The 14329-nt window shown below is 44.7% G+C and overlaps 1 protein-coding gene, 1 long non-coding RNA gene and 1 pseudogene across 3 annotated transcripts; 1 reads left to right on the forward strand and 2 right to left on the reverse strand.

Annotated features, from left to right (window-relative positions):
* Positions 1–270: 270 nt before the first annotated feature.
* GPR101 (G protein-coupled receptor 101) lies at positions 271–1782 on the forward strand. Its single transcript, XM_067722218.1, has one exon. The coding sequence runs from the start codon at positions 271–273 to the stop codon at positions 1780–1782; it is 1512 nt and encodes a 503-aa protein (XP_067578319.1).
* A 2032-nt stretch (positions 1783–3814) lies between these two features.
* LOC137216472 (uncharacterized) lies at positions 3815–9866 on the reverse strand. 2 transcript variants are annotated; one of them, XR_010939780.1, is made up of 4 exons: positions 9198–9866; positions 8065–8249; positions 6344–6389; positions 3815–4042 (listed from the first exon to the last, which is right to left on the reverse strand). It is a non-coding gene; the product is annotated as an uncharacterized lncRNA (long non-coding RNA). The 2 variants fall into 2 exon arrangements; XR_010939781.1 differs by lacking the exon at positions 9198–9866 and having other exon boundaries at positions 8065–8660.
* A 688-nt stretch (positions 9867–10554) lies between these two features.
* LOC137217195 (transmembrane 9 superfamily member 2-like) overlaps positions 10555–14329 on the reverse strand; it is a 102393-nt pseudogene continuing 98618 nt past the window's right edge.

Here is a 14329-nt window from a genome sequence, read left to right on the forward strand (position 1 = left end):
AGAGGCAGAGAGACCCAGAGTAAGAGAAGGATTCATAGAAACTGCCCGAACGCGGACTGGAGCCGCGCGAGGGCCCCGGGGCCGGGGTCCTGCAGCGCCGCTGCCCGGCGCGGAAGCGCCCCTCTTCCTCCCCGGCAGGGGGACTAACCCAGCCCCGCGTGTTTCTTTCGTCCCCAGCCTAGGCGGTGAGTGTGGTCCGTGCGCCCCTTCGCCGCCCGCCGGTGCCCGCTCCGCGCCTGCACCTGCCTCCCGCCCGCCCCCGCCGCCGCCATGGCGTCCACCTGCAGCAACAGCACGCGCGAAAACAACAGCAGCCACACGTGCGTGCCCCTCTCCAAAATGCCCATCAGCCTGGCGCACGGCATCATCCGCTCGAGCGTCCTGCTCATCTTCCTCACCGCCTCCTTCGTGGGCAACATAGTGCTGGCGCTTGTGCTGCAGCGCAAGCCGCAGCTGCTGCAGGTGACCAACCGCTTCATCTTTAACCTCCTCGTCACTGACCTGCTGCAGATTTCACTCGTGGCCCCCTGGGTGGTGGCCACCTCCGTGCCCTTTTTCTGGCCCCTCAACAGCCACTTCTGTACCGCCCTGGTTAGCCTCACTCACCTGTTCGCCTTTGCCAGCGTCAACACCATCGTCGTGGTGTCGGTGGATCGCTACCTGTCCATCATCCACCCTCTCTCCTACCCGGCCAAGATGACCCCGCGCCGGGGTTACATGCTCCTCTACGGCACCTGGATCGTGGCCATCCTGCAGAGCACACCCCCACTCTATGGCTGGGGCCAGGCTGCCTTTGATGAGCGCAATGCCCTCTGCTCCATGATCTGGGGGGCCAGCCCCAGCTACACCATTCTCAGCGTCGTGTCCTTCGTCATCATCCCGCTGATCGTCATGATTGCCTGCTACTCTGTGGTGTTCGGTGCAGCCCGCCGGCAGCACGCTCTGCTCTACAACGTCAAGAGCCACAGCTTGGAGGTGCGAGCCAAGGACCACGTGGAGAATGAGGACGAAGAGGGAGACAAAAAGGTTGAGTTCCAGGGTGAGAGCGAGTTCCACTGCCAGGATGAAGGTGAGGTCAAGGCCAAGGAGGGCAGTGTGGAAGCCAAGGATGGCAGCAGGAAGGCCAAAGAAGGGAGCGTGGAGACCGGTGAGGGGAGCGTGGAGGCCAAGGGCAGCGAGGAGGTCAGAGAAAGCAGCTTGGTGGCCGGCGAAGGCAGCACCAAAATTCAGAGCAGCAAGAAGGCAGACAAGGGCCGCCTAGAGGTCACCCAGTGCAACATTGACTTGGGTGAAGATGACATGGAGTTTGGTGAGGATGACATCCATTTCAGCGAGGATGACATTGAGGCGGTGAACATCACAGAGAGTCTCCCAGTCAGTCATCGAAACAGCACCAGCGACCCCCCTCTGCCCAGGTGCTACCAGTGCAAAGCTGCTAAAGTGATCTTCCTCATCATCTTCTCCTACGTGCTGTCCCTGGGGCCCTACTGCTTTCTAGCGGTTCTGGCCGTGTGGGTGGATGTCCAAACCAAGGTACCCCAGTGGGTGATCACCATAATTATCTGGCTTTTCTTCCTGCAGTGCTGCATCCACCCCTACATCTATGGCTACATGCACAAGACCATCAAGAAGGAGATCCAGGATATGCTGAAGAAGTTCTTCTGCAAGGAGAAGCCCCCCAAAGAAGACAGCCACCCAGACCTGCCCGGAACCGAAGTCGGCACCGAGGGTGGAACTGAAGGCAAGATCATCCCTTCTCATGATTCTGCCACTTCGCCTTGAAGTTGGTTCTAAGGTAAACCTGGAACTGTCCACAGAACACACGAGCAGCTTTCTCTTAAATGGACCGTCCACAATCGCATTAATGCCAACCCATACCATTCCAGGCAAAGGTTCTGCACACACCCTCTCGCAGCAAGGTAGATAAATATATGGAAGAGGTAGGAACTGGGGTCTTCCCTTAAAAATGTGCCCCTGAAAGAATGGACTTGAGGATTCTGACTGAAATTCCCCCCCAAAAAAAGTTATTAGGCTCTAAATTTCTTAAAGCAACAAGGGCTATCCATTTTGGACCCGTGCCTGGTATTCTGTCTGTCTCCCCAGAGCTACCATGTGTCAACTTTTGCTCTGGGGGAAAAGGAAGATGATACTGGTGAACTTAAGGACTTCTGAGTTCATGGGCAAGGGCTACAGCCCATGTTCAAGGGAAAGAAAAGCAATGGAACAAGTCATTCATGGAGCCCAGGAAGCATGACCTGACTGACTGATCAACATATGAGACAAATTCTAGACTGAAGGGCCCCCAGAATCTGGTGCAAAGGCTACTACGGAATCTAAGGGCACTGTGTAGTTAAAAACCAAGAAGGTTTCTAGATCCTCTAAAGGGATCCTGAAAAGTGGAAGAGGATAATAGGGCATGTTTGAAATGGAAAGCTAAGTCCAAGGGAGAAGATAGAGAAATCACACACATCCGTGGGGTTAAACAGTTGACTTTTTTCTATAAAATCCTGGGTTTGTGCATGGATGGGCTGAGACCAAAATTGTCTCGTGTGAGTGGAAAATTGTCATGTGACACTATTTTCTGTCTCCTATTTGAATAATAGTGGGACAGAAATCATGCCACCAGTTTCCAATTTTCCCTTTTGTGATCAAATTGAGATGCTCATAAGAATCCTCCAGATCTCCTCTGCCAGTCACTTGTGTGTTTGCTTTTCCAAATAGGCCTTTTTGGTCTATTTGGAAACAGTATTTCCGGGGAAAGCAGTATTTCCAGGAAAAAAAAAAAAAGAAATTCAACTAGGCGTGGCCAGAGTCCTACAAAACTCACGCTGCCAATCAAGAGTGATGTGCCCACTAGCAATCTCTTTTTTGTGTCCATGAGATCATAGACAAGACATATGATCTCCTCATGGGGTGAAAGTAAGGCAGGATAAACGTTTTCCTTCCTCCAGGCACACCCATGCATCCTTTCCACCTGTGGCTCTCTCTAAAGCCTTTAAGCTCTCCGCAGATGTGGGAGAGAAGTATAGTCAGAAATGACAGAATGCTTTCTCAATACCTGGCAAGCATCTGACCTATTCCAGACAATCGTAAATCAGAGCGTTCAGGTCAGACTTATCCTAATTATTGCTGTTGAAATATATCACTTTGGGAAAATCTTTACAATATCTAAATTATCCCTAGGGTCAATACAGAGGAAGAGTTTTCAAATCCCGAAATCACTTTGGGTGGGAATATACTTGTTTATTTCTGAGGGCACAGACCATATCGATATCGCCAAATGACACGGAACCAAAAAATGGTCAAAACGGTATTTTTGATCCACCTGAAGATCAAATTAAAGCAACTCTATGGTCAGTCATGTGTTCGAGCAGAAATCCAATGTTAATATGGGTGGAGGGAGAGGAAGGAGTATTTGATTGAAAACAACGGTTAATCCGGTGGTTGTATACAAAGATGGCCATATTCAGAGTTTAGTCTCATTCTTCTGGGATGACCATGTCTGTATTAGAACTCAAATTTCGTTCATTTAAAAGCCAAGCTCACTTATATTTTATCTCTTCCTCCTGACAGATTCCAACATGAGCATCTCAAGGGGGAGAGGTAAACGGCAGTGTATTGGGGCTGTGAATAAGTCTGCATGGGAATTTGGCATTGCCATGTTCAGAAGTTAGGAAAGGAGCAGGGTAGACCCAAATAACATTGAGCTGACCCATCAGTTCGCTATATCCACGAAAATCCTATTGATTTCAACCCCGTTAATTTGGAACTTGTGGTTCAGACAAGACATGGGGGCTGAAGGTTACCTTTGCAAATCATTTATTTTTCTACCAAAGCATATAAAGTGAATTAATAGTCATAAATTTATGATACCAGTTTATTGCCAAACTCTTGTATCGACCTGTCCTCAAAGGATATCTGGGTGAAGAAATGGCCCGTGTGACCAGTCCTTCTATGCGGGGAGGGGTATTGCCTTGAAGATCTTTCATGGTCAAAGGAGTTCGAGGTTGCTATAGCCTGTCCTCTGAGTAGAAATGCTTACCTGGGTAGGAAACAGGATTTCAGACGTAAGTGTCTCCAAATATTTTGTTGAAACTGAACTTCTTGTTTTATTTTTAAAGCTCAGCCCCTTCAAAGTGTATCAGAAAATTGTTTGCCAAAATCCCAAATCAAAGTGGAAGCAGAACCTGTCCGAGTGTGGTAAGTTCGTGTAATGGCACACACGACGTCCTCCAGGGCACCAAGGCTCACCGATTTCCTTTTGCAAGTTCCTCTTTGCCCTATTTTAGTCATCGTTCATTCTCATAGCAAATTGGCTTTTTCAAAGGTGAAAACCTTTTGAAAATAGGGAACTGGAAAAGAGGACCTTTGAATTCAGAGCATTCCGCTTTGCTGACATGTCCTTCTTAATGAACAATAGGGCCTCTAGTTAGCTTGGAGATAGCAACTGCCTCAGGTTTTATGCTGTTTTGAATACAACACTATCAACTTAATGAGGTTTTACTGCACACACTGTTTTGTCATTTGGAAATCTGAAAGCACACACGAAAGTCATCATTAGCCTCACAGATCCTCATGTGCAATAGCTTTCCCTAAATGTTTTTTTTTTTTTCCCTAAATGTTTTTAAAGGAGGTATTCTTTTGCCAAGGCCACTTCATATGCGCAGTAAAAATCCCATTAAAGTCCAGGAGCCAGACGAACCAGACTTTGAAATGATGTGGTTTCCAATTTAATGATTTCCTTAGTTAAGAATAATAGAGCCTCCAGTTTGCCAGGGAGTCGCAGGTGCTTTGACTCACACACCAATTTCAGCGAGCTTGGGGAGGCAGTAATAAGGAGCAAGCCCCTGGCTTCTGTGACTGTGAGGGCCCATCTTCTTACGGCACCACAAATACCAGCTGCCCGGAAGTCCTCTACACTTCCGCCCCACCCCCCACCCCACCCCCCGCCTACCTCCCACCATCATGCCCACTGCCTTCACCTGCCTCACTCCCCCTGCCCCCGCTGTGCTGGCCCTTCAGGAACATCCCATGCTTGAAGCTCTGTGTGCTCACTCACCCCTGTTCATCCCTGCCCACCCAGAGCTGACAGGTTCACAGGGACCCAGGGGCCCGTGGCAGCAGGGAAGGACCGAAGTGAGCAATAGGATTAAAGGTATTTTTCTGTCTCCTCCCCAACTCCAATCCAATTTAGAGATGAGGGGATACCTACTTCAAATTCAACAGGTAAGGAAAAGTGCCATTTTATAATAGGAGGAGGAAGGCACCTCATACCAAAAAACACACACTACAACACATCTTTGGGAGCACATTCAACCCTGTAGATACTGTCCAATTATTTCAGCAAAAAAAAGAAAAACACTAAAAAAATGTACCTATAAAGTTGTAAGGTGCCTGATATTGCCATATTTTCTATGTAATTAACCAATTAAGCTAGGTAAAGTTACTTCAAAAGATTTTTTTCATACTACCTGAAGAGTAATATACAAGATTAAACTGGCTTTCTTTCTTAGACTTTGCCAAAATGCTCTTTAAAATGTCTGAAATACACCATTTGGAAGAGAAAAATTATGCCATCATCTGGTAATTTGAATGCTCCAAGATAAAACCCACAGAGGTTGTTGGGATAAAAACAGAGAGTACCAATTTCAACTAGTGGACTGTATTTTTTTCTCATAACTGCCTTCCCCCATATTTTGAGGAAAAAAATCAAAAGAAGTGTTTTCCCCTCATAATGTCTTTTTTATTGTATTCCTCTTTAAGACAAACCCTCGGGCTGTCAGGAGAGGCTTCTCTAAGCAAAATGTCTTTTCCCCCTAGAGCAGACAAAAGATTAAAGGAACAGTTGGCCGTGAGCCAGTTACCAAGATGATAAGAGAAAATCTGGTCCGTCATGGCTTTTAACCCTCTCAGTCCTTATCTGTGTCTCTCTCATTTTCTGTGGGCCAGACAGGTGCTCCTGGCCCCCTCAAAGCCCCTCCAAGCTTAGGCATGAGGAGACAGAAGCAGTGAACCACAAAGAACAGATCATAGCCTAAAAGTCAAAAAGAAGAGAGGCTCTTGTCATAAATTCTTTCCAGTTACTTACAGTCTCTTCCTCTACGGCAAAGGCCCAGCTTGCTTACAGCAGTCCTCTGCTAAAAGCAGCAAGACTGGCTGAAGGAAGAACTAGGGGGCTAAAATCCATAGCTAAAGTTCACTGCCCTTTGGTAAGTAGAATAAGAATCCTCAAGGTAAATGAAGGTCACCAATGGGTGTCAAATGTTCCCATCACTGCCTCTCAAAGCTTGCATATCTCAAAGTATACACACCAAGGGGAAAACACAGTAACTTGTACACTCACAAGAGGTTTGCTATGGCCAAGGATTCGTTACTGGATATCTCTTGTTCTAAAATACAGGCAAAAACAAGATTGGTTTTAGTTTGGTGCTTCAAAGTTGAGTGGATTCCCCCCTCCCTTCATCTGTGCTACAACTTTAATGTTAAAAATTCGGTATTTTTGTCTGTTTCAGTGGTGTATTCCTTTCTGTAGTAATTCTTCTAAATGTAAGCTATTACTGTATATAAAATATGTGTTCTTGGAGATAAGGTGCTAGATATTAGATTTATGTGTCCGTAGATAGTGTCACCCTCAAAATTGGGTAGTACGTACATGTAAAGTTAGTTAATAAAATGCATGCAGAATTCTATTTGTGACCCACACCTTGGTCAGTTTCTGAAGTAGAACATAGTATATTTGTGTGTAAAGTTTTCTTTTTAAAGTGTATACTGCAGGATGTATAAGAGGCTCCAAGGTGGGGTGGCAGGAAGTGGTGCCTTTCATTCCTTAAATCCCTGGTATAATATACGACAGGTGAGAACTTATTCTGGTACAGTTGGTCATTACTGTGACTTAATCGTCTTGGACAAAGTCCTCGCTGGCAGTTCTCCACAACATGCTTGGCACTGGTACGCCTGTTTTCCATTCATTGTATAGAATGCAGAATCAAAAAAGACAATCCTTTCATCCTTAAAGAGCAAAGGCCCCAGGACAGGCTATTGGAGTCCTGTTAGCAGGATGGAAAGAATGATGTAGTCTCAAGATCCAACCAGTGCCCGACTGTGAACTGGCAGGGTTTGCATCGAGCAGATCTATATTGCCACCATCCCTGCCCTCCCAGAGCAGTACCAAAAACCAGAAAAAGGCTGCTCTGTTTAGTTTTTTTTTTTTTCTTTGATCGGTTGCCTGAGAGATAAGAGAGCATAGATGGGTAAATACATAAAGAAGTAGTGGGACTCCTCCGGGGGTCACAGCTAAGATGTTTGAGAATTACAATCGTATAGCAATGGCATTTGCATCAGACAAGAAAAGAGAACTATGAGATGAGTTTATTATATTTTAAGAATAAAAATATTAAAGCTGAAAGCTATATATATTGAATAATTTCTAAAACTGCCTTTAATACCAAATTTTATGTGCTGTTTTTGAGACTGAAAGCAGGAGGAAAATGCATTCAGTCAATAAACAGTTTTCTTTAGTATTTTAAATTTTGAATTTGAATTTTTCCTTTTCCTTATCAAAAAGTATTTGTAATTTAAAAGTGCCTTTTCAAAGGATTGCCAAACGACAATCCTGGGGCCAAGTTCCCACTGGCACAACTTACCTTCAGGTGCACAAAAGGGGTGGACTTAATCCTCCTCCCCCCAGCAAGAAGAGAAACCCCTTCACACCCCAGTCAAATTCACACATCATTACTGTTACACGGGTCAGTAGTCTCAGAGACTCTGCCCAAGGACAAGGTTTCATATATTGGTTGGCTTTAATTGGATCCTTTCTAAAATGGTTACAGTACATGTTCTTGCTGGACAGGAATAATGGACTCCTGCTTGGGGAATACAGAGAGATTGATGTTTGTGGTTTAACTAAATATTATTAAGTAATGTTTGTGTTTCTTAAATAGGTGCTGTTAATCTGTCCTTGGTATATTCTTCTTAAATATGCTGAATAAAGTCTAATTTTAATGCGTGTATCTGGTTATTATGCCAAGCTCCATGGAAAACACATAAGAGAGGGAGACACATAACTAGTTCTCTATCCCTTCTCTTTTGCTGGAACAGAGGAAACGGGGGAAACTAATTGTAGTACGCAGCAGAATGAAACAGACGGGCTCCAATGCTTCACATCGCACTATTCCAATACAAGGAATATGCAGTGGGAGGGGGGAGTCATCTTGAGGGGCTTGCTGGAAGAGGGGAATCTGCTGCGTCCTCTGTGAATAAAAAGGATTCCAAAGTGAGGGTGGTCAGGCTTGGAAAACAAACTTATGGTTACCAAAGGGGAAAGGTGGGAGGAGGGATAAATTAGGAGTTTGGGATTAATACGCACTACTATGTATAAAATAGATAACTAATGGGAACCTACGGTAGAGCACAGGGGACTCTACTCAATATTCTGTAATAACCTATACGGGAAAAGAATCTGAAAAAGAATGGATACATGTATATGTATAACTGATTCACTTTGCTGTACTCCTGAAACTAACACAACATTGTTAATCAACTATGCTCTCATACAGAATAACATTTAAAAAAAACCAACAAAGTGGGGATGGGTGGGCAGAGTGGAAAAATGGGGCCAGGCGGTTTGCGGGGCTCCCAAATGCCAGCCTTAGTCTCAAGGCCATGAGGTTTGGGGGGTTGGGCTGAACAGGCTTTATTTTAGGAAGCAGTACTGCCCAGCACCTGGCTCACCCCCACCGGGCTCCTGGCCCTTCCGTCTTGCTACTCATGACCAGGACACCTCCCTCGGCACAATTCAGCCACACCAACACCGTTGTCACCCACCCCCCCACACACACATACACTCTGAGTCCCGACTCACCAGGGTTTACACAACAAGAGGCAGGAGCATGTTCTCTCAAGCCCCAGTTTAAGAAACTGGCGCAGCCTCTAACACCAACCATGACATATGAAAACACCGGGCACAGATGAGATAAGCAAATATGCCTAAAGCTTAAGAGCCCACTAGTTTCTCTCAAGTCGATGTGCTTGACCTACTAGTAGCCCTTCTTCCCATAATCTCATCAGCAGTGGTACAAGGAGCTGCGCCCTCCTGCTTCCACACTCGCTCGCAGGCTCAGGGAGCTATTCATCCCTGTTTCAATCAAAGGAAAGTGCTCTTCTCCAATTTTCACTCCAAAATCTAAATACTGACTTACGCGCTGTTATTTCGAGATGTTCAAAGATGGCTGCCATGAGACCCGCCCGTGGTCGCCTTTAACCTTGGTTTATGAACAACGTCCAGGCGATGACCTTCTCGTGCTGCAGAAATACATTTACCATCTAGAAAACTACTACCACCAGTGCAAGCAAGTGAGCTCGTGAGCTCCAATCAAACTATCGGGCAGCAAACCTGGTGGGAGCAGAGTCCCCCGAAGCTGGAACACTGCTTAGTGCACAGTATTTAGAGAAGGGGCCAGGTTCCAAGGTATCTGTCGCCTCAGAGAAGTTCCTCCTCTCAGGCAGGGTTTAGGGCTCGGCCTTCGATTCCGAGACTGAATGCAAGAGGGTTGAGAGGGGGCTTCCCTGGTGGCACAGTGGTTGAGAATCCGCCTGCCAATGCAGGGGACACGGGTTCGAGCCCCGGTCCAGGAAGATCCCACATGCCGCGGAGCAACTAGGCCCGTGAGCCACAACTACTGAGCCTGCGCGTCTGGAGCCTGTGCTCCGCAACGGGAGAGGCCGCGACAGTGAGAGGCCCACGCACCGCGATGAAGAGTGGCCCCCGCTCGCCACAACTAGAGAAAGCCCTCGCACAGAAACGAAGACCCAACACAGCAAAAATAAATAAATAAATGAATAAACTCCTACCCCCAACATCTTCTTTTAAAGAACCAAGGGCTGATCCCTGGAGCAGATCAACATTTAAAAAAAAAAAAGAGGGTTGAGAGGATCTGAAAATGCCACTGTCAAGAGACACCTTTGACTTTCTGTAGCCCCTCCCTCCCCCCCCACCCCTTCCAGTCTGCTCCAGGCCCCATCACAACCCTGCTCCTTCCGATGCAGAGGAAAGCCTACTACTGGTTACTGAACTAGTTTCTTCTTCCCTGAGGCAACTAGTCAGCTCTTACTCCGTCTCCCACTCTCTCAGAATGCAGCCCCCTGACCCTGTCCCTCCTCATTCCGGACTCCCCTTCAAGGGCAACACCACCTCTTTGCTCCCTGCGCCCACCAACACGCATTCCTCAGCTTGACGGCGGCTTTGAGAACGTTCATGAATTGAAGGGGATGTGTAGATAGTTTTCAAACGTTTACCTCAATAAGACCAATATTTATCAATAAAATTTATCACAGAACAATGTATGATTTTCATGACTGCTCCCCCCAAACTGCAAGCTCAAAGAATGCTTGCAGTACAAATTCCCATAATTTGGGAAGTTGTGAGTCCAGATTATTGTTGAGTAGAAGCAAAGAGATCCAAGAAAATTGACGCCAAGGAGTTTGTATCTACACACAACTAAGTCACACTTGCACATTCTCAGCCTCCAAAGGCAGCAAACAAAAAAGACAACCAACAACCAGAAATGTGCTGATTTAATTGAGGAACAAGACAGCAGTATCTGGTATTCCATAAATTCTATATGCTAAACCAATGCATATTTTCAAGTGATCACCCAGATACAAAGGTGTAAAATAGTTTGTACAATCAACTTAAATTGGAAAATTTCACATTTTACCTAAGAGTTATTTGACAGTAGTTCTGATGCTCTAAGCAGATAAAGAAGAAAAAAAGGAAAAAACTTTTCATCCAAAAATCCAGTCTACTCAACTTTAATTTTTTAAGGAAATGTGCTTCCTTTGTTCTAATTGCTTTAAATCAAACCCTTTTATGGTATTGTTTCAGGAAAATATTACTTAGAATGAACCTACCTTCCAACCTGTTTTTTTTTGTCCATACAATCGTATTTTGTGTCATACAAACTGAGGCCGGACAATGAGGTTTTTAAATTGATAGATATTAAAAACATGCAATTGGAAGCATACATATATATCTCTATAGATGTTCATATAGCTACAGATATATATTCAAAAGCAAGGGTGATGTGCCTGGAAGCCTCTGGGGACATTCTTTAATCCACTTTCACCACACTGTAGATTTTAGTAATAAAAGAGAAGCAGGAAAAAAATCCAAGTGTCCCTGAAACAAAATGAAAAATATCTTTGTTAACCAGACATTATAGAACATCAAATTAGCTTTCTCAAAAACGCAAAGCGGGGCTTCCCTGGTGGCGCAGTAGTTGAGAGTCCGCCTGCTGATGCAGGGGACACGGGTTCATGCCCCGGTCTGGGAAGATCCCACGTGCCGCGGAGCGGCTGGGCCTGTGAGCCGTGGCCGCTGAGCCTGCGCGTCCGGAGCCTGTGCTCCGCAACGGGAGAGGCCACAACAGTGAGAGGTCCGCATACCGCAAAAAAAAAAAAAACCGCAAAGCATGTCCATTTTGAAGTGGGGCACTCATTCTCTAAATCTCAAGACTCGAACTTTATCAAATAAAAATCACCAGGCTCTCTTGCTGAGCAAAGAGGATGAGCAGCGGGGCTGGAGGCAGTCACCTGGAAAAGGGTGAGAAGCCATTTGACTGAACACTGCAGGTCTCTAACCAAAGCAAAGTAATAAAAATGAGTAACTTAAGTTCTCTATTTCAAAAAGGATCAAAAGAGTGCAAGGCTACTTTCTTTCTTTTTCCTTTTTTTTTAAAATAAATTTATTTACTAATTTTGGCTGCGTTGGGTCTTTGCTGCGCACAGGCTTCCTCTAGTTGCAGCGAGCGGGGGCTACTCTTCGTTGCGGTGCGCGGGCTTCTCATTGCGGTGGCTTCTCTTGTTGTGGAGCACGGGCTCTAGGCGCGCAGGATTCAGCACTTGTGGTTCACTGGCTTCAGCAGTTGTGGCTCGCAAGCTCTAGAGCACAGGCTCAGTAGTTGTGGCGCACGGGCTTAGTTGGTCCGCGGCATGTGTGATCTTCCCGGACCACGGATTGAACCCGTGTCTCCAGCATTGGCAGGCGGATTCTTAACCACTGCGCCACCAGGGAAGCCCCCAAGGCTACTTTCTAACACAATAAACTTTGTATAACTTGCTTCAATTTTAGAAAATGTAAATAACCATTATCTACGTAGCAAAAGCAGGAATAATCTATTTACTTACATACTCAGAGAATATATTAGTTTTCTAAATCAAAGTTTTGCATAATTAAGCTTGAGAAATGGCCCATCTCTGGGGACTTACCTTAAAGAAATGATCCCATAGAAGAAAAAAAATTACATGCAAAAGGTGTTCATAATACTGATTTATAACATTGAAAAGTCAAAATGCCCCCAAACAGATGACTACCTAAACGATGAACCAAGAAGAAATAAGATAGGCATCAAAAATGACAAATATAAAGACACATAAAGCAGCATGGGGCAATATTTATAATATGGTGTCAGGTGAAAAAAGCCAGACCTCAAAGAACTCCCAGGCATCACACCTATGAGAACACTGCATAAGCCTAAACCTGTCGACTACAGCAGAGCATGAACAAAAGAAGATACCTTTATATCTTAGGGTGACATGATTATGGACAAATTTTTCTTTAACATAGAATTCCATTGATGTTCATACTATAAAAATAAATCTTCAGATGACATTAAGGTCTAATGACTTAATTGAAGAAAACTCTAATAAGATTTCCAAATCCCATAGTCTAAATGGGGCACCCTAAGACAATTCAGTCATCCAAGAAAACATCTTAATAACAAGATCACAGAAAGCTTTAGGCAGGGTTTGTTACCTTTTTCTATGCCGATTGCTAAATTTATCAATAGAATAACTTTCCATCCTATATACCATCATGCCACTTCCCTCCCATCCTACAAAGCTCCTTGTCAGGAGTCAGTATGGTACAGTGATAAGACCACGGGCTCTGGAGGGACACAAATCTCCTCTGTTGGTTACTTGTTGATCTTGGGCAAGTGACAGTCTTGCCAAGCCTCAGTTTTCTCAGCTGAAAAATGGGGACAATAATACCTATTCCTACTTTTGGCTTCCTTTTTTGAATCCAACAACTTCAAAGGTTCAGGTGCATAGCTAACATATGTCTCTGAATCTAAAACACTCCTGATTTCAATTTGCTGCATATTATTCCCATAAATCATTAAAATGTCTATGAATTCTCAACTTTTTGATGCTCTATTTAAAGTACCAAACTGTCTCCTACCCGAAAAACAAAAATCCATCAACCCTCACATTGTTCTGATAGTTGGCTGAGCTAAAGAATCTGGAGTTAGGCAGACACTTAGCTGTATGATGTAGAGCAAGATACCTATCTCCTCTGTGCCTCATAAGTGAAAAGGAATCATGTCCCTGCCCAGCTAACAGGCTTGACCTGACAAAAAAAGGGTAAAATACATTAGAGGCACCCAAGAAATGATAGCTGTCACTGATGTTCTGATCTGGGGCTTGAAAAATATGTTCACATGGGATTTATTTGACTAGTGTGGAAGTCCTCAACATCACCTGTAGCTTGGAATCACCGGGGGAGATTTAACAAATACTATTGCCTGGGTCAACCCCCCCAGCTATGCTGATTTAATTGATCTGGGATGCAGCCTGAGTGTCAAGAGTTTTTAAATCTCCCCAGGTCCTAACATGCAACCATGGTTCAGAACCTCTGGGCTAGCCTGTCTTCCTCCCTTAAGTATGAAGAGAGGTGTGGAAATTACTCTCCTAAGGGCCACTGTACCACACAAGTTAAAAGCAACATAAAGGATTTGGAGAAATTAAAATATTTTTTTCTACCGCTCAATTGCTTGTACTACAACTTGAGGGTAGAAAAAAGGAGATGGGACAAAATGGGAGAAAATTATCACTTTGGTGTCTTTGCCTACTTTTCCCTCAGGACAGAGAAAGTACTAAACCAATACTAGAAGTGTCCTCGTTTCTTTCTAAACCTCATAACCTTTTTTCATTAGGTGGGGTGATACATAACAAAAAGACAATCCAACCACATGATCTTGAATGAGGCAGTCCAAGACAAGCAGAGAAACCCATTTTCCCCCTGTCCTTTCTCTAATTGCAATTCTATAATGAAAAAAATTCACAGTCTGATCTAGAACTGGCATCCAATACACATTTCCTCCAGGGCTTTCCCAAAGTAGTCATGTGCACTTGAAAAAGAAGAAACTAGCTAAATAAAACATTTTGAAAGTCTATCACATTCTATGCAATGTGATACAAACAAACCTTTAAAGAGCTTTCCACAGTCCCTTTGGGGACTAAATTCCAATATACATTAATTTGAGAACTGGCA

This window comes from Pseudorca crassidens, chromosome X (genome assembly GCF_039906515.1).
Source record: "Pseudorca crassidens isolate mPseCra1 chromosome X, mPseCra1.hap1, whole genome shotgun sequence".
NCBI lineage: Eukaryota > Metazoa > Chordata > Mammalia > Artiodactyla > Delphinidae > Pseudorca > Pseudorca crassidens.